The sequence below is a fragment of the Leucopleurus acutus genome (assembly GCF_964270905.1).
Source record: "Leucopleurus acutus genome assembly, chromosome: 19".
Lineage (NCBI taxonomy): Eukaryota > Metazoa > Chordata > Mammalia > Artiodactyla > Delphinidae > Leucopleurus > Leucopleurus acutus.
The window spans coordinates 1,766,637-1,793,777 of NC_139161.1; the positions used below are offsets into that span (position 1 = coordinate 1,766,637).

Below are 27,141 nucleotides of genomic sequence, written 5' to 3' on the forward strand. Positions count from 1 at the left end.
TCGCTGTTTGTATAACTTCGAACCAAAGACTTCGAAATTAGGTGACAGCCGGCGGCGGGGAGTAACCAGGAGTAAGAACGGCGGGAACGGCTGGGGAGCCCAAAAGGCAGCGCCCGCGACCTGGTCTCCGGCCGCCCGGGCCATCGGAAGTAGCCCTTCTGCACCTAAGTGGGTGCAGCCAATTCAAGGGCAACCGAAAGTCCGGCTCCCCAGGTGCCTGCCCCGGGCGGAGGCGCCCGGCCCCGATGGAGGTCACGTGACCACAAGACTCCGCCCAGCCGACACCTCCCCGCGCGCGCCCGGCGGCGGTCGCGGGCTCGCGAGAGAACGTGAGTCTCCGGCCCGGGGCGCGAGTCGGGGGAGCGGCCGCGGCGTGCGCGCGCGCCCCCGGGAGGCTGCGGGCGCGCGCACGCCCCGGGGCCACCGCCCCTCCCGGGCCCGCCCTCCTTCCCTCCCTCCCCGGCCAGCCTGGCCCGCCCTGCCCGGCCCGCCCTGCGAGTCAGTCCTCTGGCTCCCTCCCTCCCCCAGCGCGCTCGGGCCGCCGCAGCGCTCCGCGCCCTCGAGCCGCCGAGCCGGAGCCGCCCGCCGCCCGCGGAGGAGGCGGAGGAGCCGGAGGGGCCCGCCGAGGCGGCGGCGGCGGCAAGATGGCGGACTTCCTGCCGTCGCGGTCCGTGCTGTCCGTGTGCTTCCCGGGCTGCGTGCTGACGAGCGGCGAGGCCGAGCAGCAGCGCAAGTCCAAGGAGATCGACAAATGCCTGTCGCGGGAGAAGACCTACGTGAAGCGGCTCGTGAAGATCCTGCTGCTGGGCGCGGGCGAGAGCGGCAAGTCCACCTTCCTCAAGCAGATGCGCATCATCCACGGGCAGGACTTCGACCAGCGCGCGCGCGAGGAGTTCCGCCCCACCATCTACAGCAACGTGATCAAAGGTGCCGGGGGTCCCGGGCCCGGGGGCCGGGGGCCGGTGGGTCGCTGGGCCCGGCCTCGGGCCGCGGCGCGGGGCCGGGCACCGCCCTCGTTCGCTCTGTCCCTGGCGGAGGACCGGGCCCGGCGGGCGGGAAGGGGGCGCGGCCCGGGGGAGAGGATGCCCGGGGGCGACCCGTTCTCCCCCTTGCCGCCCGGCCAGGGGGCGCGGCGGGTCCCCACCCCCAACCCCGCCGCTGGCCTCGCCCCCTGCCAGAGGGAAGTGAGGCGAGCCGGGTGCTCCGGAGCGTGGGGTGACCTCTCCTGTCCTCCCTCCGGACGGGCCAAACCCAGACCGTCCATCCTCACCCCACGCCGGGGCGCTGCCCGCCCAGCCTCGCCGCCCCGGTTGGTGGGTGACCCGAGTCACATGGGGTCGGGGCTGCTCCCAATTCCTGAGCCGGGGAGTTCTGCAACCGCCGCGGTCAGGAAACTTGTGCCCGAGACCCTGGTCAAGGGCGAAGTGTGACAGCTCTTGGGCTCTTTGGGGCAAGGATATGAAACTTGAGGGTGTCCTATTTACTGTGCTGCTATCAGGAAAGAGTGCACCATACAGTCACCATACAGTTAGCGGTGGTTTTTCGCCCCAGTGTCACGGTCGGGCAGGATGTTTGCCTGTAATCACCATGCAGCACGTTCCACTCTTCTTTTGCTTAATAATTGGGGGCGGGAGGGAGGGGGTACCACACTTGTTTCTACTACTTAAATGAAATCGTGTGTTGATACAAAGAATCTTCGGCCTAAATGTGATGCGGAGCCTGTACAGGTTGAGTCAATGAATTAGTGTTGGCTTAGACCATAGGCTCTGCTGCTGTTTGTGGGTGTTTTTAAAATTGAGAGTAAGCTTTGTTCTCAGGTGAAAAACACACAAGAATTTTAGTTCTGGGCTTTCAAAGAATTACATAAGAGGGGATTTTAGTTTTGTCATTGGAGCGATAATTAGCACTCATTTTTTCTACTAGGACCTATTTTGTACTTTATATAAAAGGCATTTTGGCAGAGTTGAGATACAGAGCCTGGTACTTCAGGTGCATGAGGGTTCTCTGTTGCATCTGGGTAGCAGTTATATAGGAGCTGGTTATAGATTTCAGGCTTTTCCAAGCATCGTTTTTTTTAAGGGTTTTTTTTTTTTGTTCAGGAAGTACCTAAGTCACTCTTTGGTGACACTCTTTTTCTCCCGGGATTGAGTAGAGGAAAACTGCTTGGGGATGGGGGGGTAAGGATGGGGGAAGGGCACTAGGCCAAGAGCTCACAGACCACAGCCAGACCCTAGTACCTCTGAAGTTAAGCTGTAAAAAGTGGTTGTATTTATCCTCTCTTCAGGTTTAGAACCAAACTAATTAAGGTCCCTTTCAAGGCCGAAGACTGCCTAGCCAGTCCTTAACCGAAGGTACCTTTGTATCCCCATGCAGCTGAACGGTGCAGCTGAACGGAAGGGATTCTGTCAATGAATAGAGCCAGCATGTTAACTGATAGTCAGCCAGGTAAACACCTGGTTCTTCATGTGCACGGGCTCCTACGCATGACCTACTTCGAGCTTTGATGATGAGATGCAGTCACTAGCCATCTGCATTTTTTGAGTTGGCGTGATCAGAAAATTGACAGCAAAACGGTTTTTCAGTTAACCAAACAGATGACCTAATAGTCCTGTGATTGTTAAGAGGGACTAAAGGTAACAGTCTAGTGTTAGAAATAATGGGTTTGATTTAATCTCTGTGAGTTGAAATCTCAGCTTCTACGTCTTTTTTGCAGTTGGTCTTCCTCTTTCTAGGGAGGTCTGACTCCATTCTCTGCGTTACACTGATTTGAAGCTTGAGATGGGAGAAGTTTCTGAGCTTTGAATGTGATCCTGGAAGACTCAGGGTTAAGCAGGGTGCTCAGGGACCAAGCAGATCACAGGGTGATAAGTTTGGTTCTTGACGTCTCATAAATAAACGTCTCTTTGAGAGACTCATAAAATCTTGCTTGCAGATCTTTCTTCAGAGCCTGGACATCAGGCTGTGCAGCATAATTTCTTTTTCCTTTGCTAGTTTTTGTTCTCTTGTGACTGCGTTCTACCCAGGAGTTAGTTTATAAATTAGAACATGTTAAAATCCTTTAGGAGGAGCACTTGTGTTAATTGTATTTGCTTTGCAAGGCTCTAATTTTATGATTGTGAACAACTGTTAGTTTTTTTTTTACACTCTGAGAAGTTGCTCCTGTTTGTCTTGATGTTGGTCTCCAGTTTTGGAGGCACCAGGCCTGGAGTACTTAAGAAGTTTAAGGAAATAATACTAGAATCAAATCTCTGAGAATATCTGATGACTCCCATCACACTTTTTTTTTTTTTTTTAAACAAAGGTATGAGGGTGCTGGTAGATGCTCGAGAGAAGCTTCACATTCCTTGGGGGGATACCTCAAACCACCTCAATGGAGACAAGCTGATGGCGTTTGATACGCGGACCCCCTTGACGGCCCAGGGAATCGTGGAAACTCGAGTTTTTTTACAGTATCTTCCTGCTATAAGAGCATTATGGGCAGACAGTGGTATACAGAATGCCTATGACCGGCGTCGAGAATTTCAATTGGTAAGAGATTTGGTTTTTTTTTTAATGTTGTGATTTTATTTTAACGGCATTTATTAACATCTGATTCTAACACACCTTTTTCACTGACTTCCACAATATAATGTATCTATCCAGAATTTTAGCCTCAGAAACTTGGATTACTCTATAGATGAGCTTTTTAAACTGAGCAAGATAAAAGTAAGGTAAACCCCATAGGTTTGGTGAAGTTGTTATAATTAGTTGGTCATTTTTCCTTTTTGAAAGTAAGATCATAATGATTTTCTCAGGCACTTTCAAATTATTAATTTTTTTCTCCTTTTAGAAGTAATCTCCTCTCAGTTCCAGCAACAATATTGATCTTTCTAAAAACTGACCTTTTACTCTTGGATTAAGAGTTCAGTAACCTGACTGTTCAGATGTGCTCTTTATCCTTAGTCTTTAGAGGTATTTATTTCATGATTCAGATTAATTTAATCTGTAAAGAGGTTAAAGTCCTTAATAATGTTTAACAGTCATGCTTTTTGTATATTTGCATGCTGTGTTTTTTTAAGGCTTCTAAGCACGTTTTACAAAATGTTCCTTCTTAAAAAACAAAAATAATCTGTTATTTTTTATACCTCTGTTTCACATGGGAAGCACCTAGAATTTATTTTATATTTATCATATCTACTTTATCTTAAACGAGACTCCCGTAAGACTTTGTAGCTATTATACAACATTGAAGAGAGAGTGGAAAAGGATCTGATCTAGGTTAAAGATACAAAAATAATGATTGAAATAGATTTTTTTAATCAAGTGTTTTGTAATTTAATTGTGAATGCTTTGATTGTATTCGGGGTTTTATTTGCCAAAGACCGGAAAGGTCCCAGGAATGATAGCCATCTAGACTGTATGCAATTTGGAGGGAGTTCAGATCTGAAGTGTTTTACTGTAATGTGATCAAAATAAAGTGACAGTTAAAAGTAAAACTGCTTAGAAAGTTGTTTGATGATGTCACTGGCATTAAAGCAATTCACATTTCTGGGTGTGGCTGCAGAATGATGTGCAGCCAGCAGTCCTTGCTGTTACAGTTTGTACTCAGCAGCAGGCTTGGCAATTAAAAGTTCTAGAAGAGTGTTCACGTTGGCTCTTGATAAAACGGAGACCTGAATCTTTACTTTCTCTGAATTATGGCCCTGGTGTGTAACATACAGCCTAGCACTTGATTATGTATTGTCTGGTATAGTTCTCTTCTTTAGTGTGTGTATCTTGTCTGTTAAATTATCCATTAATGAGAGACAAGGGCAATCTCACATAATTGTTAAAATTGAGTAGCTGGCAGCATTATATGTTGAATATTATGAATTAACTTGACAAGTGACCTCCATCTAATTCTCAGACTTGGGGTTAATTTTTGTCTTCCACACACCCCTTCTCATCTCCCTTTACCCTCCCTCCTGTTTTTTTTGGTTTTTTTTTTTTGCGATACGCGGGCCTCTCACTGCTGTGGCCTCTCCCGTTGCGGAGCACAGGCTCCGGACGCGCAGGCTCAGCGGCCATGGCTCACGGGCCCAGCTGCTCCGCGGCATGTGGGATCCTCCCGGACCGGGGCACGAACCCGTTTCCCCTGCATCGGCAGGTGGACTCTAAACCACTGTGCCACCAGGGAAGCCCCTCCGTCCTGTTTTTAAGTGCTGCTTATTCTCTTCTAAATTCATTTTCTCAACAAACCACACTTTTCACTGTGAATTTTCTCAGGATGTTATTCGTCCTTCCAGGTCAGGGAAAAAGCATCCATCTGTAATAGCACACGCTACATATTGATTCAGTGAATAAACAAACGGCTGTACTGTAAAGTTCTCTGTGGGAAAGTTCCATAAGTCCATTTAATTGAAGTTGGACCTCGGTGACACTTACTGAATTTGAACGTTCACATCTTACAGTCTCATGGCCATCGTTGTGGAGAAGGCATTCCTGAGGATTTATTCGCCATTAAGAACGAATGGGTAAAACCACTCAGGCTGAGGACCCGCAGGTTCTTGACTTGAGCCAGCTGATGCTTTCAGAGCAGAGAAGGCCTCACAGACAAGGAGAGACGTGTTCCAGAAATACTTCTTTTCTGATGAAAGGTAGAGACACAGGGAAAGAGGAGCAGGGAGAGATCTAGTTTTAACTCCTGGAGGACAGGGATTTTTTTTCCCGTGTGTCTCCTTGGCATTGTTAATGGTATACCTGGCACAGGTAGTAGGTGCTCAGTGAGTGTGCTGGATCAGTGGCTCTCAGACTTCAGGATGCTCCGTGGTGCTTGGCGTGCTGTTGACCCTGGGGAGGCACTTTGCCTACTTCAGCTTTTCCTCGGTGTCCTCTTTGGTTCCTTCTCCCGCCCACACACACAAAGCCCCGAGTCCTGTCTTTTCTGCCTCCAAAAGTCTCTTGCATCAGTCCCTCCTTTCCACCTTTCCATGTCCTGGTACCTCCTGCTTGGACTCCCAGGTGATCTTGTCCAGACACAGCCAGGTCTGCTCAGAAAGCTCTGCTTGTTCTCCACAGCTTCTGGAACAGAGTGCAACCTCTCGGTGTGAGTCCGGACTCTCACTGGCTTGCCTAGGATTCCAGTGTCATTAGACCACATCACATACCCTATGACCTCTCAAATCCCACGTGCCCTGGGCTTCTGCATCCGTGGCCGTCTTCACAGAGTCCCTCTGCCCGGGTTCTTCAGGCCCGTAGCTGGTTACTAGGTCTCCCCCTTCACTTAGAACAGCGCCAACCAGATTTTAATGTGACTGCATGTGGTCCATGGGCCCCTTGAAGCAGATTCAGCCGGAATCATTGCTTAGCCAGAACAGAACAGTTTCCTCAACTCCCTTCCTTGCCTGGGGAGCCTGGGAGGAGCCCCGTGGTCTGTATCTGTGGCAGGCCGTAGGCCGTGGGGTGGGTTTGCTCCGGGGCCACCGTTCCGCCGGGCCCGACCTCTCTTGCGGGGAGCCTTCCCTGGGCCTCGCGCTGGACGGGGATGCCTTTCCTTAGCCTGCCTGCCTGCGTGCCTGCGTGCCGACCCCCAGCTGGTGCCTCACCTGGTGTTCCAGCTCTTTGGTTTGTGTTTTCATCTCCCTCTAAGGCAGAATCTCCTTTGGTCTGCCTTTTTTTGGTCTTTTTCTCTCATTAACATAGGGCCTGACACATTTTATTTCCTCATTTTTTTTAGACGATCTGAATTATAATATTCTTCTAGAAAAAAAGAAACAGTCCTCATTTTTTTCCTGGGAAACATGAGTGTTTCTGTATGCTAGTTTGTTAATTTTCCAGGAGATGGGAAGTTCTTGTATTACAGAATCAATTTTTCTTTTTTGTTACGTTTAACAATGTAGTATATTCTTGAATCTTGGATAGAAAAAGTAGTCATGGGGGAAATGAGAGGAGTTAGCAGATAAAATAAGAAAAATTAGCCTTTTTGGTTTCAACTAACCCTTGATTATTAAATTTATTAATGCAAATTTAAATGCAAAAAAATGGGGGCAGTTTTTAAGCCTCCCTACAGCTTTTTTGCTTAAGATGAATGACCGCCCTTTAATCAGTTTTTGGGACGAGGGTAGGGTAGTGATATCACAGCTTTGGTTTTTAGTTTTTAGCAGGCCGTTCGTTTGTTAGTAATAACTTTGGGTGCAAACATGAATGTTTTCTTTCCCTAGTTCCCAAAGGCAAACATTTCCTTTTCTGGTTAGTCTCATTGTGGGTAAGCTAAATAGCTTACTGTGGAGAAAGAAAAATCTAAAGATTCAAGTTGTTGTTACAGCTTATGGTGCCTTTCTCGTTCGTATAAGCTAGCACACTGAGGACAGTATATCCTAAGAAGTGGTCTCTTCTAGGTCTCAATTAAATGTCTGTAATGCTCTGCCTTGGCTGTACATTCACCATAGCCTGCCACTGTACTGAGGAGATACCCTCTCTTTAGAAAAACTCACGTGACTGTAACTAGGGAATTTGCTAACTTAGAGGACTAAAGAGATGGCTGGGAAGCGATGCAACTGGGGACATGTAGCAGGAGTCACTGCCAGTTAGATTGTTCTGGACTGTGTAACAGTTACTTATTCAGGAATGTAAGCAGAACGCACAGACCTGGTTACACAGGACAAGAAGGTGTGTGACTCTGGGAGGAGCACTGCTGCGTCTGTACATACTGTGACAGTGTCAGCGTTAATACAGCTTCCTGTGATGACCGGGCTTTTCTTTGCAATTCCTGCCACTGAAACCATTTTCTTTGTTATCGTGGTACCTTGGGTTAGACTTAATTTTTCTTACTCAAGTAGTACAGTTTGTGCTTGAGGATAGTTACACTTCTCCAAGCTGAGGAGCTAGTTTTTTCATTAAGACAGCTCTTTCCTCAGTCTGTGTAACAAAGTACCTATTTAGCCTCACGCAGCGGCCTGCAGAAAGGAGCTGAGTGCTCAGTAGAATAGGAACTTCCCTTTGAGCTGAGGGATTCGTTTCTTTGTTTGCACTGCAGTATGGATTTGGAATACTATAGAGTTAGAGGCATTTGTTTGTTCTTTAACGCTAGATAGGATTTGCTTTAAAGGGTGAATTACTACTTTCAGTTGTAAACTATTTTCAGTTTTCTGTTGGAGAACGGTTTTGTCCATTTTCTTTATGAATAAAATCAAAGAAGGACTTTGACTTCAAGTTGCTAAAAACCTCCTGATTCTAGGCTTAGGATGAAATAGTTCAGCCTATATAACAAGGATTGTATGTTACATTAGGAATTGTAGAGATTTTTAAATTTAGGTCTATAGAATTTGGTTTTGGTAAACTTGTCACAATGGTCATGTGTTATCCAAGCCTTGGAAACCCAGAGCTGTACTACTGTTTGCATTGAAAACAAAGAGGTTGTTTTGGCATGTGCTTATAGTTTTAATATAACTTGGTGAGATTTTGTGTGTGTGTGCACGTGTGTAGCACATATACATGCACACCTAAGTAGATCTCTTGATTTGTTATATCCAGTTGATGTGTTCATGTTTACATGATTTTATTTTTGGTAGAAACTTGACTAGCTGTGGGATATCCGAACCCTGGGTGCTGAAGAGGGATTGTAAAATACTGTGCTGCCTTTTTTTTTTTTAATTAATTAATTTATGGCTGCATCAGGTCTTCTTCGTTTGCTGCGCACGGGCTTTCTCTAGTTGCGGTGAGCAGGGGCTGCTCTTCATTGCTGTGCACAGGCTTCCGACTACGGTGGCTTCTCTTGTTGCGGAGCACAGGCTCTAGGCACGTGGGCTTTAGTAGGTGTGGCTCGTGGACTGTAGAGCGCAGGCTCAGTAGTTGTGGTGCACAGGCTTAGTTGCTCTGTGGCATGTGGGATCTTCCCAGACCAGGGCTCGAACCTGTGTCCCCTGCATTGGCAGGGGGACTCCTAACCACTGCGCCACCGGGGAAGTCCTTGTGCTGCTTTTTATATTACCTTTTATTGCTCTTCTTTACTAGAGTGTGGACCTAACTCAGGAGAGAGACTTGGGAGCTTGCTTTTAAGAAAAGCATAACGGCCCAAGGACTTCGTGCGTTGCACAGTCCCTGTTCATCTGTCACAGATAAGCAGCAGCCCATCCAATCTGCCGTATCTTGTCATATTAACCCCAAACAGGTGCCAGCTTCTTTCTCCAGAAAATTACTTCAAGTGCTGATAATTAATTACATCACTTTTTAACACCTTATGTTTTACAAAAATTGCTTTGTACTTTTCAGAGTACATTAATTATTTCTACCACATACACTATCATTTAATCCTTAAGTAAAAGAAAGCAAAGGGAATGTGGGCTGTTGTCCTCATTTCACAGATTAAAAAATTCAGAGACAGAGAGGTTCCTTCGGCTCACAGAGGTAGTCAACGATGACAGGATAGACCCTGGAGCCTCAGCCTGCTGACTGCCTGTGCACAGAGCCCCATTTTGCAAGCCCTCCAGGGCTCTTTCCTCTTCTGAGCAACACCCTGCACTGATAGTTAACACTCCCCTAGTTAAGTTCTAGCATGTTATTTTAAATATATGTGAGGTTTTCTTACAGATACATAGCGCTGCACCGGTACGCACACAGTTGTTTTTAGTATTCCGAACTTTCCATAGTTTCCTTGTGCCATTCCTTTTTTACTTTATAAACTTAGATTATAGTCATAATGGTAATGGTAATAAACTTAAATGTAATGGTAAATTTACTAAGTTAGAGAGGTACAGTTTATCCTAACCACCATGCATTAGGGTGAAGGCTGTTTGAATGTTCACCTCCTTGAAAACTAACTGCTAGTGACCCTCAACTGATGTTTCATCAGTCAACATGGTTTTTAACGTACCCTGAAACATAGAAGTTTAATGGCAACCAGTTATCTGAAAAGCAGCCATATATTTTTTGTAAGAAAGTGACGTTCTGAAATGGGCACGTATCTGGTATACAGTTGCGCAGATTTGCTCTTGGTTTGGAGGAGATAATCAGAGCAGTCTTAGTTATTTTTATGAATTCCTTTGCAGTGTTTCTCATGTAGTTGTCACATATTTCATTCTGCTTATGAGCATTCCAGATTGTAGTTTGTTGCAAGTTTTTGTTCCAGTTAGAAAGTACCTATTTCTGGAAATTAGCAGTGATTTTTATTTCCTTTTTTGAAAGTTTTTTTTTTTTTCTAGCTGTATGATACAATTCACTTCAGTCTTTGTTGTGAACGTTTTTTTTTTTACGAGATGCCTTTTTTTAAGAGACTTTGTTACATCCACATTAGCAGAGCATTATTAGAATGAGCTGATACAGATCAAGGAAATAGTTTTGTTTTGAAAACTGGACTTTAGTGGCCTTGGCTACATTTACCAGTCTCTTTCAGCGATGGTAGTTGTTTGTCTTAATCTTTCAAATTTAATCTCTCTTCTTTTGGCAAAAGGAATAAAAAAGATTTTTAAATCACTGCAGTGGGTGAACTTTTTCATACACAACTAGTCTACAATAGAAGCAGAATACTTTAGTAGAATTACCCTTCTCTGATTTATTTTGGTTTTTGGTCTAAGTCATAAGACTTGTATACTTGGTTTTGCTACATGGAACTTTACTTTGTATCTTCCAAACAAATTAGAAAATAACCATGTTCAAATCTATTCATTTATTTTCCATATTGTAAAACATTATTACAAATGGTTTTAACGTGGGGACCTTAAAATGTGATGTGGTTTTCTGCTGTGCTGTGCAATAAAGTGGAACTAGGTGGCCAGACGGAACTCGTGTGGGTTCTGCCTCTCACTGTGTGAGATTGAGCGAGTCCCCCAGGCTCTCTTTCTCTTTCTGCGACTGTGAAATGGGGATGATTCAACTACCTTTGTTAGTCGTCGTAGGGATTACATGAGGTAATCCATGTAAAGCCTTTGACACAGTGCCTGACACACATTAATCATTTTATTATCGTTAGCCATTAACAGCCCTAGTACATGCCATATCCACAAGCCGTAAGTAGTTTCCTACGAGGTAAGAGTGCTGTAAACTTTGATTTGATTAACTCTGTGAACTTGATTTCCCATATAAAAATCCTGAATTGTAAACAGTGCAGAATACGACTTACAGTCTCATTAGACCATTTGGCGTCTCTAATGAAGGCAGCACCAGGGAGACGTTTGAGGTTTTCATTGTTACGTCAGTTCTTGTTTCCTTTCCAACGTCACTGTGCTTTGTTTCCAGATCGAAAATTCATGATGTGGCTCTTCATTTCTTCATAGTACCTTCTTAACATTTTGTGAAAATGGGGATGATATGTTCTCAACTTTTAACACTAGAAACATTAACCCCAAGTATCCCACCCAGCGCGACGTCCGTTTGAAAGTCTTCTCTCTACTTATTTTATTTTGACTGTTTTTCTCGTACATAAATTACCATACTGACCCAAATTAGCTAATTTTACCTTACCTTTCACTGTATTGATTGTATAGTTTCCATTTCCTTGACAAATATACAAACTTTTTAAAAATGTTGCTTAATCTGTCTTCCTGACAGCTATAGCAATGTCAGTTCGGAAAGCCCTTTGCTTATGTAATTATTTTAAACAAAAAACATTTTATAAATGACAGGTCTATATCTTTATGGTTAGTTCTTGTATATATTTGTAAATGATTTTTAAAACACAATTCTAAGGAATCGAATGTAATAATGATAATTAAAATGCTTTGAAAATAAGGCAGTGTATAGATGTATGGTAAAACTCACCAGTACTGATCTTTCCCATTTGCACCGTGAGATTTCTAGCCAGAAGTATTTAATTTGGAGAACGTGCTCCTGAGACGCTTCAGATGTGTGGTCTGAATTAGCCAAAGTTGTCTTCCTGCCAGCAGCGTCGTGAGGTCACCGCAGCATGGGCGCAGGTGCTCTGTGACTCTCGCCAAATGTGCCGCTTTCTGTCTTTCCCTCTCCCTGCTCGGTTGTTTCTGGCGCCCTTCCCCCTGCATACATGTATCCTCTTTCCCTTTTTGCCGTTTCCTGTGCCTGTGGCCTGGCAGAGGTGTTGTGAGGACTCACGTTGAGGAGGGTATTTGGGCTTCTTTTCCAACCTAAAAAATTCCTTATATTCATAAAATACTGAATCATTTTATTTTTTAAGATTTCATGTTACTTTTTGTGAGATTTTAGAACTACTGACCACTTTGTTAAAAAAAAAACAACCAACTTTCATTAGCCTAAAAGAATAATGGAGCAAAATAAATTTCAATTTTGCTCCCCTAAAGAAAATGAAATTTTAATTTTTTTTTTTTTTTTGCGGTACGTGGGCCTCTCACTGCTGTGGCCTCTCCCGTCGCGGAGCACAGGCTCCAGACGTGCAGGCTCAGCAGCCATGGCTCACGGGCCCAGCCGCTCCGCGGCATGTGGGATCCTCCCAGACCGGGGCGTGAACCCGTGTCCCCTGCATTGGCAGGCAGACTCTCAACCACTGCGCCACCAGGGAAGCCCCGAAATTTTAATTTTGCCATTTAAAAACAATGTTAGCCAGCAAACAAAACTCTTGTATTGTCACCCCTGTCCCCCAAAATAACCCAGTGTCTTTGGGTTCTTCCAACCAGTGCAGCTACATTTAGCCTGTTAATAGGACATTTCTCTTCTCCCTTCTAGAGAGGTTAAACAAGAAGTGCTGGGATAGTGAGTACTGTCATGGGGGTGAGAGACTTTCGCTTTCCTTTTCAATATCCTGGTTACCATTTTTTGATCCCTGAGTAATCTTTTAAAAATTATTTTCCTGTTAGATAGAATGAACTTCCTCAATAGAAATTGTATAGAGAGTCTGTCCTCTTATATCATGTGACTTGCATTTAGGCTTCACGCTGTGTAGTGTGGTGGTTTCCATTTATTGATATTAAGTAAAAGAAACACTCACAGAAGCTGCTGGCAGTGAGCAGTGGCTCTAGCTTCTCCAGGTCGCTAGCGAGTTGCTCACAAGGGGTTTCCTGGCCAGCTTGGCTCCGCGAGGCCTCACAGATGAGAGGATACACACACCTGTGCTTCAGACAGGTAAACTTGTCTGCTGTTCAAATGTCCGATGGTCTCCTAAATTCATTTTTAGTGATTTTTTTTAAAATCTAAATAATTAAATGCTTCATATTCACAAAGCTGCAAATACCATATATCCTAGTTGAAATATTTTTAAAAGAGTGATGTGATTTAGCCTCCTGAGTTAAATATTGCAGTACAAATGATTTCCCATTTTTAACTGATACTGACTTGCCGCATTTGCAGTAAAACTGCCTTTGTTAGCTACAGCTTCAAAAATGATGGGGACATTGAATCATCATATAGATTATATACACTTCAACTCTAGGCTAGGGTAAGGAGAATTATACTTAACTTTTTTCTTGACTTTTTAAACTGTTATGTTATGATCAAATGCTACAATCAATTTTAAGATGGCGTTACAATCTAGTAAGAAACCAAGGTTCCCATCTCTTGTATTTTGCACATTTGACCTTGATGTAAGATAGCTTTCTTTTGAAAAAGGTGCTTTATTTTAAAAAAAAAATCATTCTGTAGAACTTTATTCTTTTGATAGGAATATATATACACATCCATTTGATATTTTTATATGTAACTGTATTTTATACTATGTGCAGATATTAAGGTTTAGGGCATTACTTCAGAAGTATCCGTTTTTCATCATGATAATCTGAATTCTTTTCTTCTCAAATGTGAAAACTGAAGAGCAAGTGTAAAAGAACAAGAAGGCCTTGGGTAGCACATTTCAGGAGACGTATTCCTCTTTAACAAGAGTTAAGCCTTAGTGAAATCATGGTACCTGGCAGCTTTCAGCAGCTGTTCAGGGACATGTTACCTGCCACCTGTTAATGAGTCAGGTGCTTTTCTGCAGGCTGGGTACTTGCTGGCGAACCACATGAGAGTAATCTTTGTTCCCGTTGATCTTGGATGCAAACAAGTAAATAATCCCACCTGTGATAAATGCTCTGGAGGAGAAGAAGAGGAAGCAACGAGAGGGCAGTCAGAGGAGGTGACACTGAAGTTGAGACCCCAGGGGTGGGAAAGGGTCGGCCAGGCCAGGAGAGGGGAGAGTTGGACAGGCAGAAGGAGCACCACGTGTGCAGGGCCTGCAGCGGGCCAGGGCTCGCCTGAGTGCGGGAATCCGAGGGAAGGGAGGAGAGCCTTTGGGCTGTCCTGGGGGCCGAGCAGCCCCAGAGCTGCGAGGCTTCTGCAGAAGGAGCCCTCCTTGTCAGGTGGTCGCCACGGAGATGCATCAGGGACACTTGGTAGGGGAGTCACGGGGCTGCCGATGGATTGACTGAGGGGAGGGAGAAAAGCATGAGTAAAGAGGGGCTTGGATTTCTGGTTTGACAACCAGGTGGGCAGTGATGCTTTTTGCTGAAATGAAAAGATCCTGTGAGAAGGAAATTTGAGGGGGAAGAGTACGGCTTTAGTTTGGGTTTATTGGGTTTTGAGCTCTCTGAGACATACAGGAGGAATCAGGTAGACAGTTGGGTATATACGTCTGGAATCTAGAACAGAGCTTCGTGCTAGAGGGAGAAATTTCAGAGCTGTTTGTGTTCAGATGATATTTAAAGTCTTTAGAACGCGTACAGTTACTCAGGGAAAGGGCGTAAAATCAGTTAGGGCTCAGGAAAGAGTCTTAAGGAACCTTCAGACTGTTTGAGACTGTTCAGAGGAGGAGATGCTAGCGGAAATGGCCAGAAAGGTAGAAGACGTTCAGGAACGTGTAATGCCATGGGGGCCGGGAGAGGGTTTTAAAGAAGAATAAATGGTCAGGAGCACCACGTGCCCCTGAGAGGCCTCGTGAGGTGAAGACGGACGTGTCCATTGATGCTGGACAGCAGGAAGGTTACTGCTGGCTGGCAGGTGATGCGAGGAAGTGGAGAAGTTCTCTTGAAGTCCAGCTGACTCTTCTCATTGCCCTTTTGCAGCGCGTTCAGCCCACCTGACGTACTAGGTTGGGTTTTTTCAAGCCTTTTTAAAGTCTAAGAGTATATTGTATTTATATTAACCAATTTCTTTGAATCTCACTCTCAGAAGAAGAGTTAATATCAGTTAATGATAGTGTTAATCTGTTGGGCCAGGCAAACACAAATAATGTTTACTTGAGACCACTGCTTATGCAGTGAGGGCGGTAACTTAGCAGCGATGCTCCTTCCCTCCTTCAGCAGGCGTGTGCTGAGTATCTGCCCACACCATGTTCTGGGGTGAGCAGGCCCTGGGACTCAGGAGCTGCCTGGCTGGCCTGCCTTCACGGAGGCTCTCGATCCAGTGAGGAGCGCATAAGTCACCCAGCGGTGGCTGCAAATGATACAATAAACGGTGTAGAGTGCTGCATTGGTAACCTCTCTTCCGAGAGTCTGCAGAATCAGCAAGTGTTCACTGACTGAGAAGAGGCCTAGGAGGGCAGGTAGGCCAGTTCGCTTCGCTTTGTACGTAAAACCCAGGTCCATCAAGGTTAAGGTTGTAGCTAGTTTGGGTGTGACAGTCATAATTACTGCTGTGCTTCCCTGTGTCCCTTAATAACACACTTAGCCCCGTAGTGACTTAGAAACAGGAATTGATACTCCAGCACACGTTACGAGCTGTTACCCACATTCATCAACATGTAAAACATTCCAGGCTGCATGTGTCTTTGCTGTCTGACCTGAGTGATCGGAGGTGAGGGGTGGCGTGCGGAGCTTCTCTGCCGCGGAGAGTTTGGGGTGATGGCTTGAATGTGAAATCCATCGAAGTCTGGGTTTTCCTGTCACCTGCTGTGTGATCTTAGGCATAGAATTACTTTGTTAATTAACCTGGATTATTGCGTAATGTTTGAGTTGTGGGGATTTCAAGATGCATTGCAGCACATCAGCCCAGAGCAGAGCTTTCCATCTGGTGTCCGTTCACGAGGACTTCTGGGTGTTAAAAAGTGCTTGTATGAGCCCCTCTATTTAGACAGCAGGGGAATTGAAACTATATTTGGGAAGTTATGTCTTATGTTGGAAAACTGCACATTCTTTTTTTTTTTTAACAACTGAGGTCATTTCTTTTAGAATTCGAGACATTTCTTTATATGCTGTTGGGATTGTGTATGATTGACCCTTTTCAAAAAAGTATTTTAACTTTGAGGAGTTTTTAAGGGTTCAAAACTCTAAGCTTTTTAGTGTTATCATTATGTGAAAACTGAAAAACAGGGAAGCTGTTTTTGTTTTTTGATTTGAAATGGGCTCCAGAATCTAAATTAGCTTTTTTTTTTAAAATTTAGATTTTAAAACATGTGTATGCCCATTGTAGAATATCATCTAGTTAGCCACCATACCTCCACCCCAAGACATCTGTGTTGACAGTTGGGTGTATTTTCTTCCAGCATTTGAATACACTATTGGCTGTTGAGTTAAACTTTTCTGTAGTTTCTGTACAATTTTCTATCCTGTTCATTTAATGTTGTGCCATTAGCATTTCTTGGAGGAGGTGATTTTTCTCAGAGGACTGGTAAGGCATTCTTCTAGAAATGGATGTGCGTTCTTGACTTATATGGAAAATTCTTTCATATATACGTATTTATGAATAGTAGGGTGGTAAATAGTAACATGGAATAACTAATTCGGTAAATCATGCCACGTTGCTGCCGTAGTGAGCAGCACCGTACACCGTGTCAGAGCCAGCCCGCCTCTGCGGTGTTCAGCTCCTTCCTCACACTTAAAATGTGTGTCTGATTTTCAGGGATTAAGATTTTATAAAGAAATGCTGGCTGCCACTCTGAAACGTGTATTTTAAAGAAGCGGCTGTAATTCTTATATAGGGTTTTGAAAATAATTGATACTTTAAGATAACAAAGTTGAACAGCATATAAGTGTAAGACATAAGCACCTATAAATGCTTATTAGACATATGGCCAAACTCTTTTTTCTGTCTCTTCAGGATGAAGCATTTTAATAAAATAAAGGCCTTCTTTTTTGTGACATCTGTAGTAGAATTATTAAACTGCATTTGCCTTTTGTGATATATGTCAACTGGAATTTGGTGGGGCGACAGGAGTACTCTTAGAAAACTAAGATCATTAGCTTTAAATCATTTTGGTGATAAGTCTAATTAGAAAACTTGATATAAAAAAGAATTTATTAATTTATGAGCAGTGGCAAGAAAACGGCAATTTACAAAATAAAGTGTTAACTTCTTTCCAAAAATTTCTTGTTACTAATATCGTGCACTAGTTTGTTTTTATAGCTTATATGCAAGAAAAATCTGAAACTAACTGTTTAGAGGTATTCGTTCTGAAATTCTGTTTAGGCTATTATAAACTATCTTAGTTTGGAGAGCTATTTAATTTAAAAAATATTTTCAAATGTTTGGATGGTTTTAACGTAACTGACTAATTTTGGCTCTTTTGGGAGTTTTGAGTGATGTACATAGAAAATGCCAGCAAGAAATTTGGAAGTGCATTCAGTTGGAGCCTACTTAATTTTGACCTGTCTACAGAGCAAAAGAAAATAGCTTGTATTTCTTTGAATATAAGTAAATACTGTCTTTCTCCTTGTGAACCAAAGAACAGGCATGAGTGGTAGTACTTTATGCTTCAGTGATAAAGATGACAGTATCCCCTTATTAAACATGTGCTGTGTGTCACTTCAATACCTTACAATGTTTTTGTCCAGAGAAAAATGAATAGAGAAAGTCATTAAAAAAAAAAAAAAAAGGTAGGTCATCTCAAAGATAAGAAATAGTAAAATGGGTCCTTTGTGAAGACCAGGCAAAACAAGAATGTTGGAAGGGCAGGCGGATGAATGCAGAAGTGAGGCTGTTCGTGGCGAGGGCCTGAGCACCAGGAGAGTCTCATGCCTACCCTGTGTGTGGGCTCGCCAGCCGCTCCATTGTAGTTTATTTTGAAATAAAAACTAAGGAGGAAAAAAGGCCCAGAACCCATCCAGTAAGAAGTATTACCTTCTGTCTTTATTACTAGCCACGTCCTTATCGAAAGGAGGAGTCTGGATTCATTAGCCAGCTTTGACCTCAAATATTTCCATTTTGTACCTTACTTATTTGGCATTTAATTTTTGCTGTAAACCTTATATATAAGTAAATGCTAGATGAAAAGGCTTGTATTACACAGAGTCTATTCATAGAATATTTAAAGCCACCTTATTTAGATGTGGCTTCACCAGGATATTTGCAGGGCTGAAATTACAAGTGTATACAAAATATGAATTATTGATTAAAAAAAAAAACAACCGTACTTCTAGGTCACTTTTAAAGGCAAGTTAATTAGTTTCCTATTGAATAGATGTTCTCCAAATATATGCATAGTGAAGCCTGCCTAATGAATATTCAGAGAACATTTCTACCTGGCTTAGTTTTGGGATTATAAGACTGATGAAAATTAAAGGCATGTTATAGGTATACAGAAACCTTGCTACGGCAATCAGGGCAGCACCATACGGCAGTTGAGTTCACAGTTGTAACCAGTTTAAAGAGTAAACAGATTTGTAATTTTATGTCTTGATTCCTTTTCCTCTTTGAATATTCCAAACTTGCAAATGGAAGGACTTAAAGTGCATGGCAAGGGTGTGAACCACTTTAAACCGTTGCATTTAGCTATTTTAGAACACAGACCTCTGTTCTGTAGTTTACTAGTACTTCAGGAAGTGTTTGTTGTTTGTAGTACTTGGCTAGTGGTTGCTTCTCTATATAAAGAGAAACTGGATATTAACTTCGAGTTATGCCATCATTTTCAGATTCACATGTATACTTAGATTTCAAAAGAAAATTTCTCACTGCTTAATTGTCTTGGTAATATAGATTTTCTTTGAATTTTAATATTTCTTGTACTCTCAAGAAATATGTTTACTCTTAAAAAACTATTTTAGGTAATGCTAATCTCATAACTAAAAGGGCCTCCACACATAAAAATGGGATGCTTTTTTTTCTTTTTTTGGCTGCGTTGGGTCTTCGTTGCTGCGCGCGGGCTTTCTCTAGTTGCGGCGAGTGGGGGCTACTCTTCGTTGTGCTGCGCAGGTTTCTCATTGCGGTGGCTTCTCTTGTTGCAGAGCACGGGCTCTAGGTGTGTAGGCTTCTGTAGTTGTGACCAGCGGGCTCTAGAGCGCAGGCTCAGTAGTTGTGGCGCACGGGCTTAGTTGCTCCGTGGCACGTGGGATCTTCCCGGACCAGGGCTCGAACCCATGTCCCCTGCATTGGCAGGTGGATTCTTAACCACTGTGCCACCAGGGAAGCCCGGGATGCTTTTTAATTCACTTGTTTCTTTCTAATTAACTTATTTCTTCACAGTGGATTTTCTGCCATTTACAGACATACCCAATAAGCCTGCAATTAAATTCCAGACATTTGACAAGATTAAGCAACAGTAGTTCATTTTAGTAGCAAACTGAAATCCACTGCATTACTTATAGTTTGCATTTGATGGGATTCTGTTGCCTCTTTCTTCATTCCACAGTGTAACTTTCACCTGTTTACCAGGTAAAAAGATAGTGCTCCTTATGAAACACTTGGCATTGTTTCATTTACCTGCCATGCAAGGTTCCAGTGTCTGTTGCAGAAGCAAAATAATTTTATAAGTTTAATTGAGGTTTTAAGTTCATTAGGGTCCTATTGCTAAAATATAAGTAGCAGTTCTAATACTTGTTCTCATTTCTGCTTTTTTTAGCTGCTTAACAGTGTTACAGCTAGAGTACCAGGTGCATTAATTTTTAACCACAAAAATCTCTGGGAGTTAAGTTTTGAAGGCTGTTGGACATTTGAAAATGGGCTCTAGGAATATGGAGAGGAAGGCTGCTAGAACTGTAGTAACACAGGAAATAAAGTGTGTCTGAATCACCAAATCGGTTTTTAAAAAAGAGAAAGAGGGCTTCCCTGGTGGCGCAGTGGTTGAGAGTCTGCCTGCCGATGCAGGGGACGTGGGTTCGTGCCCCGGTCCGGGAAGATCCCACACGCCGCTGAGCGGCTGGGCCTGTGAGCCGTGGCCGCTGAGCCTGCGCATCCGGAGCCTCTGCTCCGCAACGGGAGAGGCCACGACAGTGAGAGGCCCGTGTACCACAAAAAAAAAAAGAGAGAGAGAAAGAAAGCTATTTCTAGACTTAATTCTGCTGTTTGTCACAATTCAAATATGTCAAATGGAGGCCTGATGCTTTTCATGTGAGACCTAGTCGAACTCAAGTAAATATTGCTTGAAACCTACTTTTGTAATAAGATGAAGAAGCTAAATAAGTTTCTGATCTGGATTCTTAATATTCTTGGCATTTTTACAAAGCTTTTAATAAAAACCCTAGCTGATTTGATATAATCAGTATCAAAAGGTAAAATTAATATAAAATCCAGTTTTGAATAAAATCTGCTGTCTGTGCAGATCTGAGCTGATGCTAGAGCCGGCCCCTCAGAACCATGTCTCGTGGGCCTTCGGAAAAGTTTGGTTTGGTGGAGTTGTGGTGGGCCTGGGGATCTTTGTCTCTAAGGAGCACGTTAGGTGGTTCTGAGGCACTGCCAAGATTAAGAAGCGCTTGGCTAGCACAGGAGTCAGAGGCTTTCTGTAAAGGGCCAGGTGGTGTGACACTTTAGACGTCACATGCCAGGAGACAAAATCAGTGTAACAGGAGAGAATTCAGGTTTGCACAGATTTTTTTATTGACGCAGTTCAGAACATAATAAAGTTGCCTACGTTTTTTTGTAGTATAGGTTTACTAATGAGAAGAATTGGATTCTTTTGGAAGGGGATAACATTTTGCTTAAGTAGGGTTCAGGGTTTTGGTGTTCCCCATTATCACAGTCAGGTGCAAATGTTCATCCATTAACGCTTTTACACGTTCCGCCCTTGGAAGTGTCTTTGCACACAGATGGGTACTGCCAAGCGAGCATTTGGGGGAGTTTTTTTGTTTTGTTTTGTTTTTAATTTTTATTTATTTTATTTATTTATTTTTGGCTGTGTTGGGTCTTCGTTGCTGCGCGCAGGCTTTCTCTAGTTGTGGTGAGCGGGGGCTACTCTTCGTTGCAGTGCGCGGGCTTCTCATTGCAGTGGCTTCTCCTGTTGCGGAGCACAGGCTCTAGGCGTGCGGGCCTCAGTAGTTGTGGCAAGCTGGCTCAGCAGTTGTGGCTCGCGGGCTCTAGAGCGCAGGCTCAGTAGTTGTGGCGCACGGGGCTTCGTTGCTCCGTGGCATATGGGATCTTCCCATACCAGGGCTCAAACCCGTGCCCCCTACATTGGCAGGTGGATTCTTAGCCACTGTGCCACCAGGGAAACCCAAGCATCTGGTTTTAATTGAGCATAGACTTTGCTTGGAAGACATTTAGAGAATTCTGTTAGCTTGTTCCTGGTGTTTGCCTCTGGGCATGTCATTTACATTGCAGGTTTACCATTTCCAGTCGTTGCACAGTTAAATGGATTTTGAAGTGTGGATTTTTTTTTACACTTTTATTACGGTCTGAAAGATGTTGCTGGAACTATAGTTTGACTTTAGAAATGTATATCTGCTGCACATTTGCATGAGAATGGAGGCCTACTGTTTTAACTTGACAGCAAAGAAAGGGTATAAAGCAGTTGGACATTGCTTATGATTCCAGTAACACTAATTGTCAACATGATTTTACCACAGTATAAAGTTTGCAAAAAACTGTTTTGCCTTTTAGTTTTGGATTGAATTCATTATGAAATGTAATCAAGTCTTCCCTAAAGCTGATTTTGAAAAGCCATTCAGTGTTCTGCCTTAGTGGTTGAAGGTGGTTCTTGTTCAGAAAAAATTCGATTTCATCCATTAGTTCAAAAAATCTCAGTAAATCTTACCTCTGCCAAGACATCGAACTGGTGTAATAGGGCAAATCAGCACATTCAGCTTCTGTTTCTGACAGAAATTCACGGAACTGGTGATGGTCAAGTCCATGAGAGTGAATTAAATTCGTCGTTAACAATACTGGTTCAGTAACAATATAGATTTAATGTATTTCCTACAGAGTCCCTGCTGGTGAAGAATACATGATGTAACCATCTTCACAGTCTTTGTAAATTTGTCCTTTTTCTCCTCCACGCATTTTTACCACCGTCAGTTGTACACATCCCAATTCAGGTTGTGCTGACTTAGTGTTTGCTCAGCTTCCTTGAAAATATCCTCATCTGTAGTTCTTCCACACAGCCTATTCATACAGGCTTATTCTTCAGTCACTTCACCCTTGGCATTGATCCCTTGAGTACACAACCACTGAGCAGTCCGTGGCAGTCCTTGCTTGGCTAACAAATGCGAACTCCTTGGAAACTTGTCAGCTATCAGCTGCAGTCTCATTTTCATTTTTTTCCTCTTGTGAAGAAATTCTGTGATGAGCTATTCCATTTAAAATTTTGTAATTTTTCTGACTATTGCTTTTCTGTAGGAGTTGGGATTATTTTGTAGAGTGTTTGTCTGGTAGTGTTGATGTCCGTGTGTACTTTTAGCGCAGTTGTAGGGTCATTGCCATCTCATTTGATATCAAAATGATCCACATTCCATTGTGCCTTGAAAGCGTGACACAGAAAGTCCTCTTCTTTTCTGCTTGTTTTGCTGGACGTGCACTAGTAATAATAAAAAACAAAAAGTCGTGGTATTGCACTACTGATGACACTTGAAACATTTTCACGTTATAACTGCGTCCGTGCAGTTCGTGGTGCAGAGTGGAGAGCACCACGTGTGGCCTGTCACGACTGCTCTCCTGGCGGCGGCCAGGAAGCAGCTGTAGACAGTAAGGACATAAACCGATGAGCACGGCTGTGCTCCGATGCGGTGTTATTTATGGACACTGAAATTTGAATTTCATATCATTTTCAGATGTCATGAAGTAGTCTTTTAATTTTTTTTTTTTTCCAAACTCCTTAGATGGGCCACACAAACACAGACAGTGGGCTGGGTCTGGCCTACAGGTCATGGTTGGAGGACCCTGGTCTAGAATATATGAAACACAAGAAGGGAGCGCCCCAGTGGCTCCCCCTCTGCCGCAGTGGCATCCGCTCCGCTCCTGTGCTACTCCTGCAGCTCTAGGGCCTGGGCCTTTTCTAAAGCCCCTGTTACAGATTACCAAACTGCTTTCTAGAATATGTATGCCTTGCTTTTAAGATATCTGAAGTTGATCCTTATCTCTATAGACTTTAGAAATTTAAATAAGACTTTGAAGTTAAAATCTCCTCTAGATTGTACCTATATTGTTTAAGTAGAGTTGTCCCCTTCCTGTTGCTATAAAGCTGCCAGTAAATGAGTATATTCTTCTTAAAAAGCAGATAATTTCTTCTTGTGTATTCTTTGGCTATCTAGCTGAAATTCCACATCCTTTTTTTAAAAAATTAATTAATTTATTTTTGGCTGCTTTGGGTCTTTGTTGCTGCACACGGGCTTTCTCTAGTTGCGGCGAGCGGCGGCTACCCTTCGTTGTGGTGCGCGGGCTTCTCATTGCGGTGGCTTCTCTTGTTGTGGAGCACGGGCTCTAGGCACGTGGGCTTCAGTAGCTGTGGCTCGCAGGCTTTAGAGCACAGGCTCAGTAGTTGTGGCGCACGGGCTTAGTTGCTCCGCGGCATGTGGGATCTTCTCGGTCCAGGGCTCGAACCCGTGTCCCCTGCACTGGCAGGTGGATTCTTAACCACTGCGCCACCAGGGCAGCCCCTCCACATCCTTTTAAAGTAGTACATTCTAAATCCTGTCCTGTATATATTTTAGCCGTGCAGAAGAGGGTGCTGAATAAATCTGTCACTTGTTTGATAACTGGGCCAATAAACTGCCAGGTATCCCTATAATTACACATTTGTTTAATAGAAGTTATTTTCTAATTTGTGTTCTCAGCTCTTCTGTTACCTTCAAACTCAGGGTCCCTGACCCGTTTTGTCTCTGCAAGCAAAGACAGTCTTTCTAACACATGACTCTTGTAAATGGGGACGACGTTGAAGCCATTCCTAGTTTAGGCTCAGCTCTGTAAAGCTGACACAAATTAATTTCATGTCATTTTATTTTGTCCTTGAGTTAACTTCACCAGGGTTCCCTGGCTTTGTCAATAGCAGAGCCTGTCTTGCGAGTAGAACCCAGGCCCACTGGCTGCTCTGCCCTTGTTTAGGCAGAACCCAAATATCCACAGGTTAAGGAAGTATGGAAACTTCAGGAGTGCCGCGCCACTGTGGACGCTTCAGCCTTGCTTCGGTAACCTAGAAAGTTATCTCAGCATTTCAAACAGAGAAAGAACTAAGGGATGACCTAAAACATCTGAAACTTAAAAAGTCGTAAGTGCGAAATGGCTTTTCTTTGGAATTTTATTAAAAATTCCCTTCCGTAACATAAAACATACTGTGGAGAGTTACAATAGCTCTCAACTCATAACCAACAAAGAGTGAGTCTTAAACCCGTGGTCTTTCTTGCCTGATACATGAAATTGTTTACTTCTGTGTTAGCCAGGAGACTAAGCAACACAACCTGAATAATGAGTCACAACAAAAGTGACTTTAAGGGTAACAGGCAAGTAGATAAAGGAAAGAAGAACTTAAATTTAAATCAATTGTACAAACTGAAATTGTTGCCTAGGGCAGACAGAGCTCTGGTGATTATGCATTGAACCACGCGACTTCCTCGTTTTACTGACGGCTAAATTGAGGCCCAGACAAGTCTAGAGACTTGCAGATGGCTCAGTGTTAGGGAAAGGACTAGATTTAGTGTTAATATTAGACAACCAGAAGACTTCCGATCACCTCTGAACCGGTTAGGGAAAAGGATTTGAGGGGAATCACCCCCTGGTTATTCACACTTCATTCACCAGACACTTGGGGAGGAGGGAGCCAGGCCGCCAGGTGCCAGGCACTGAGCGAGGTATCTGATTTGCATGAGGGCCTAATGCTCAGACAAAAGGCCAGGGCCGAAGCTCTGGGTTACTGAGAACAGAGATGCCGTTATTCACTTTCTATGTCCTTCATGGTTCAGTTGCAAATAACACACATTTTATATTTTTTAGTTTGGTGGGGGTTTTTTGTTTTTTGAGGTTGTGAAAGATTTCTCTCTCTCTCTCTTTTTTTTTTTTTTTTCCCAGTAAAAGGTCTTTAAAGCTACTGTAAGAAATTTCCCTTAGGGCTTCCCTGGTGGTGCAGTGGTTGAGAGTCCACCTGCCGATGCAGGGGACACGGGTTTGTGCCCCGGTCTGGGAAGATCACACATGCCGCAGAGCAGCTGGGCCCGTGAGCCATGGCCGCTGAGCCTGCGCGTCCGGAGCCTGTGCTCCGCAACGGGAGAGGCCACGACAGTGAGAGGCCCGCGTACAGCCAAAAAAAAAAAAGAAATTTCCCTTAAATTACCTAATTCAGAAAAGTATTCATCCTTTTATAGCATGTGTGTGTTCGCATATGCACGTGTGCGTTTGCATGCGTGTGTTTAAAACTGTTTTGTTTCAGAATAGGTTCATTTGGCTAAACTTCATCTCTTAACAGTAAGAGTTACTACCACGTGCATTAAAAGATGATTCAGATTATTCTTATGTCTCCCACTTTCAGTTTTCTCACTAATGCAAGGATTAGTAGTATCACCTATGATGTAAATAGCTTTTTTTTGAGGAGTTATTTTAAACCAAAATGTGTTTTTCTTAGGAATAATATTTTAAAGCATTTATAATCCTTGAGTCCTGGCCGGGTGATGGGGGAGAAGGCAAAGGGGACTTTATTTAGGACTTAAAATATTAGGGATAATCCACCCATTTAAATGTGTGAAATGTATTAAAATGTTTTTATTTAGATTTTATACAGTCTCAAGTGCACAAAGGACTTTGTAAATTACACTGATGAAACTATTTTCAGTAGAAGCTGAAACTTAATAACAGGAGCACGTGCATATTTGTGTTATATTATTTGATTTTGGTGAGATGATGAATTCCTAATAAACAAAGGTATGTAATAATTTGAACCCCAAAGATCTAAGATTCCCTCTTAGGGAATGCAGTTAAATCAGGAAGCTTCAGTGAAAAGAACTTTCTAAATACTTTTTTATATTTGTATTGTAATACCAAGAGAAGAACCAATAGGGATGATTTTTCCTTTTTTCCTTTTTTGAAAAGAGAATATAGTCACTCACAGAAGTGCAAAGTTACCTTGTCCATATTTTAAATAGCGAAAATCAAAGCATATGTAATGCAGAACTATTCTTATCATAAATCCCCAAGTCCACATTTATTAAGGGCATTAAGAATTTTTTGGATTACAGATAGATAATATAATGCATGTACTGTTTATTACGTAATCTCCACACTTCTTTTGTTTTTCTATTTACTTATTATTACTTTCTATTATAATTTTTTGGCTGCGTCGGGTCTTAGTTGCGGCATGTGGGATCTTTCATTGCGGTGCGTGGGCTCTTCGTTGTGGTGCGCGGGCTTCTCTCTAGCTGTGCTGCACAGACTCCATGGCGCCTGGGCTCTGTATCTGTGGTGCATGGGTTCCAGGGTGCGTGGGCCCTGTAGTTTGCGGCACACAGGCTCTAGTTGAAGCATGCGAGCTCAGTAGTTGAGGCACACGAGCTCAGTAGTTCTGGCACGCGGGCTTAGTTGCCCCGCGGCACGTGGGATCTTAGTTCCCCGACTAGGGATCGAACCCGCGTCCCCTGCATTCATTGCAAGGCGGATTCTTTAGCACTGAACCAGCAGGGAAGTCCCTCCACACTTCTTTTGCAGCAAACCATTTGAACAGTTTCACTAAGTAGGAGAAATAAAGACCATATAAAGAGCCTCAGCCACTTGAGGTCAGGTTTTGCTGCCGAGTGGGTGTGGGGGTGAGCATACAAGCAGCGTGTGGGTCGGCTAAGGGGTTGCGGAGCGTAGCTGTGTCAGCCCCTGCTTTAATTGAGCTCTTAATGGCATACATATTTCATATGTAGCGATTATATCGAAATAGTTGTTACCTGATGACTTATACTATGTTGTTATGTTAGTGTGCCAAAATTTATTAACTCATTCCTGTAATAAGTGGAAAAATAAACTTCCAAATCTTGCTATTATAGGTAGCATCAAGTAAAATATCGTTTTGTTTGTGTCGTTTTATGTTCAGTAAATTCCTTAGAATGTGCAAAAGTTCATTAAAAGCTTTATGAAGTGTACTACTCGTACTCTCTAAACAGTTTGTGTGAACTTGCAAGGTCGCTAGAATGAGTATACCAGTTTCCCGACACCCTCAGAAATGGTGGGTTCGGTGTA

The 27,141-nt window shown here is 43.3% G+C and overlaps 1 protein-coding gene across 1 annotated transcript in view; it reads left to right on the top strand.

The window, feature by feature from the left end:
* Window positions 1-399: 399 nt before the first annotated feature.
* Window positions 400-27,141, top strand: part of GNA13 (G protein subunit alpha 13) — a 41,311-nt gene continuing 14,569 nt past the window's right edge. The window contains exons 1-2 of the mRNA XM_082861084.1: window positions 400-927; window positions 3,302-3,528. Of these exons, the coding sequence (XP_082717210.1) occupies window positions 645-927; window positions 3,302-3,528 (510 nt within the window). The 5' untranslated portion in view covers window positions 400-644. The remainder of the gene's footprint in view (window positions 928-3,301; window positions 3,529-27,141) is intronic.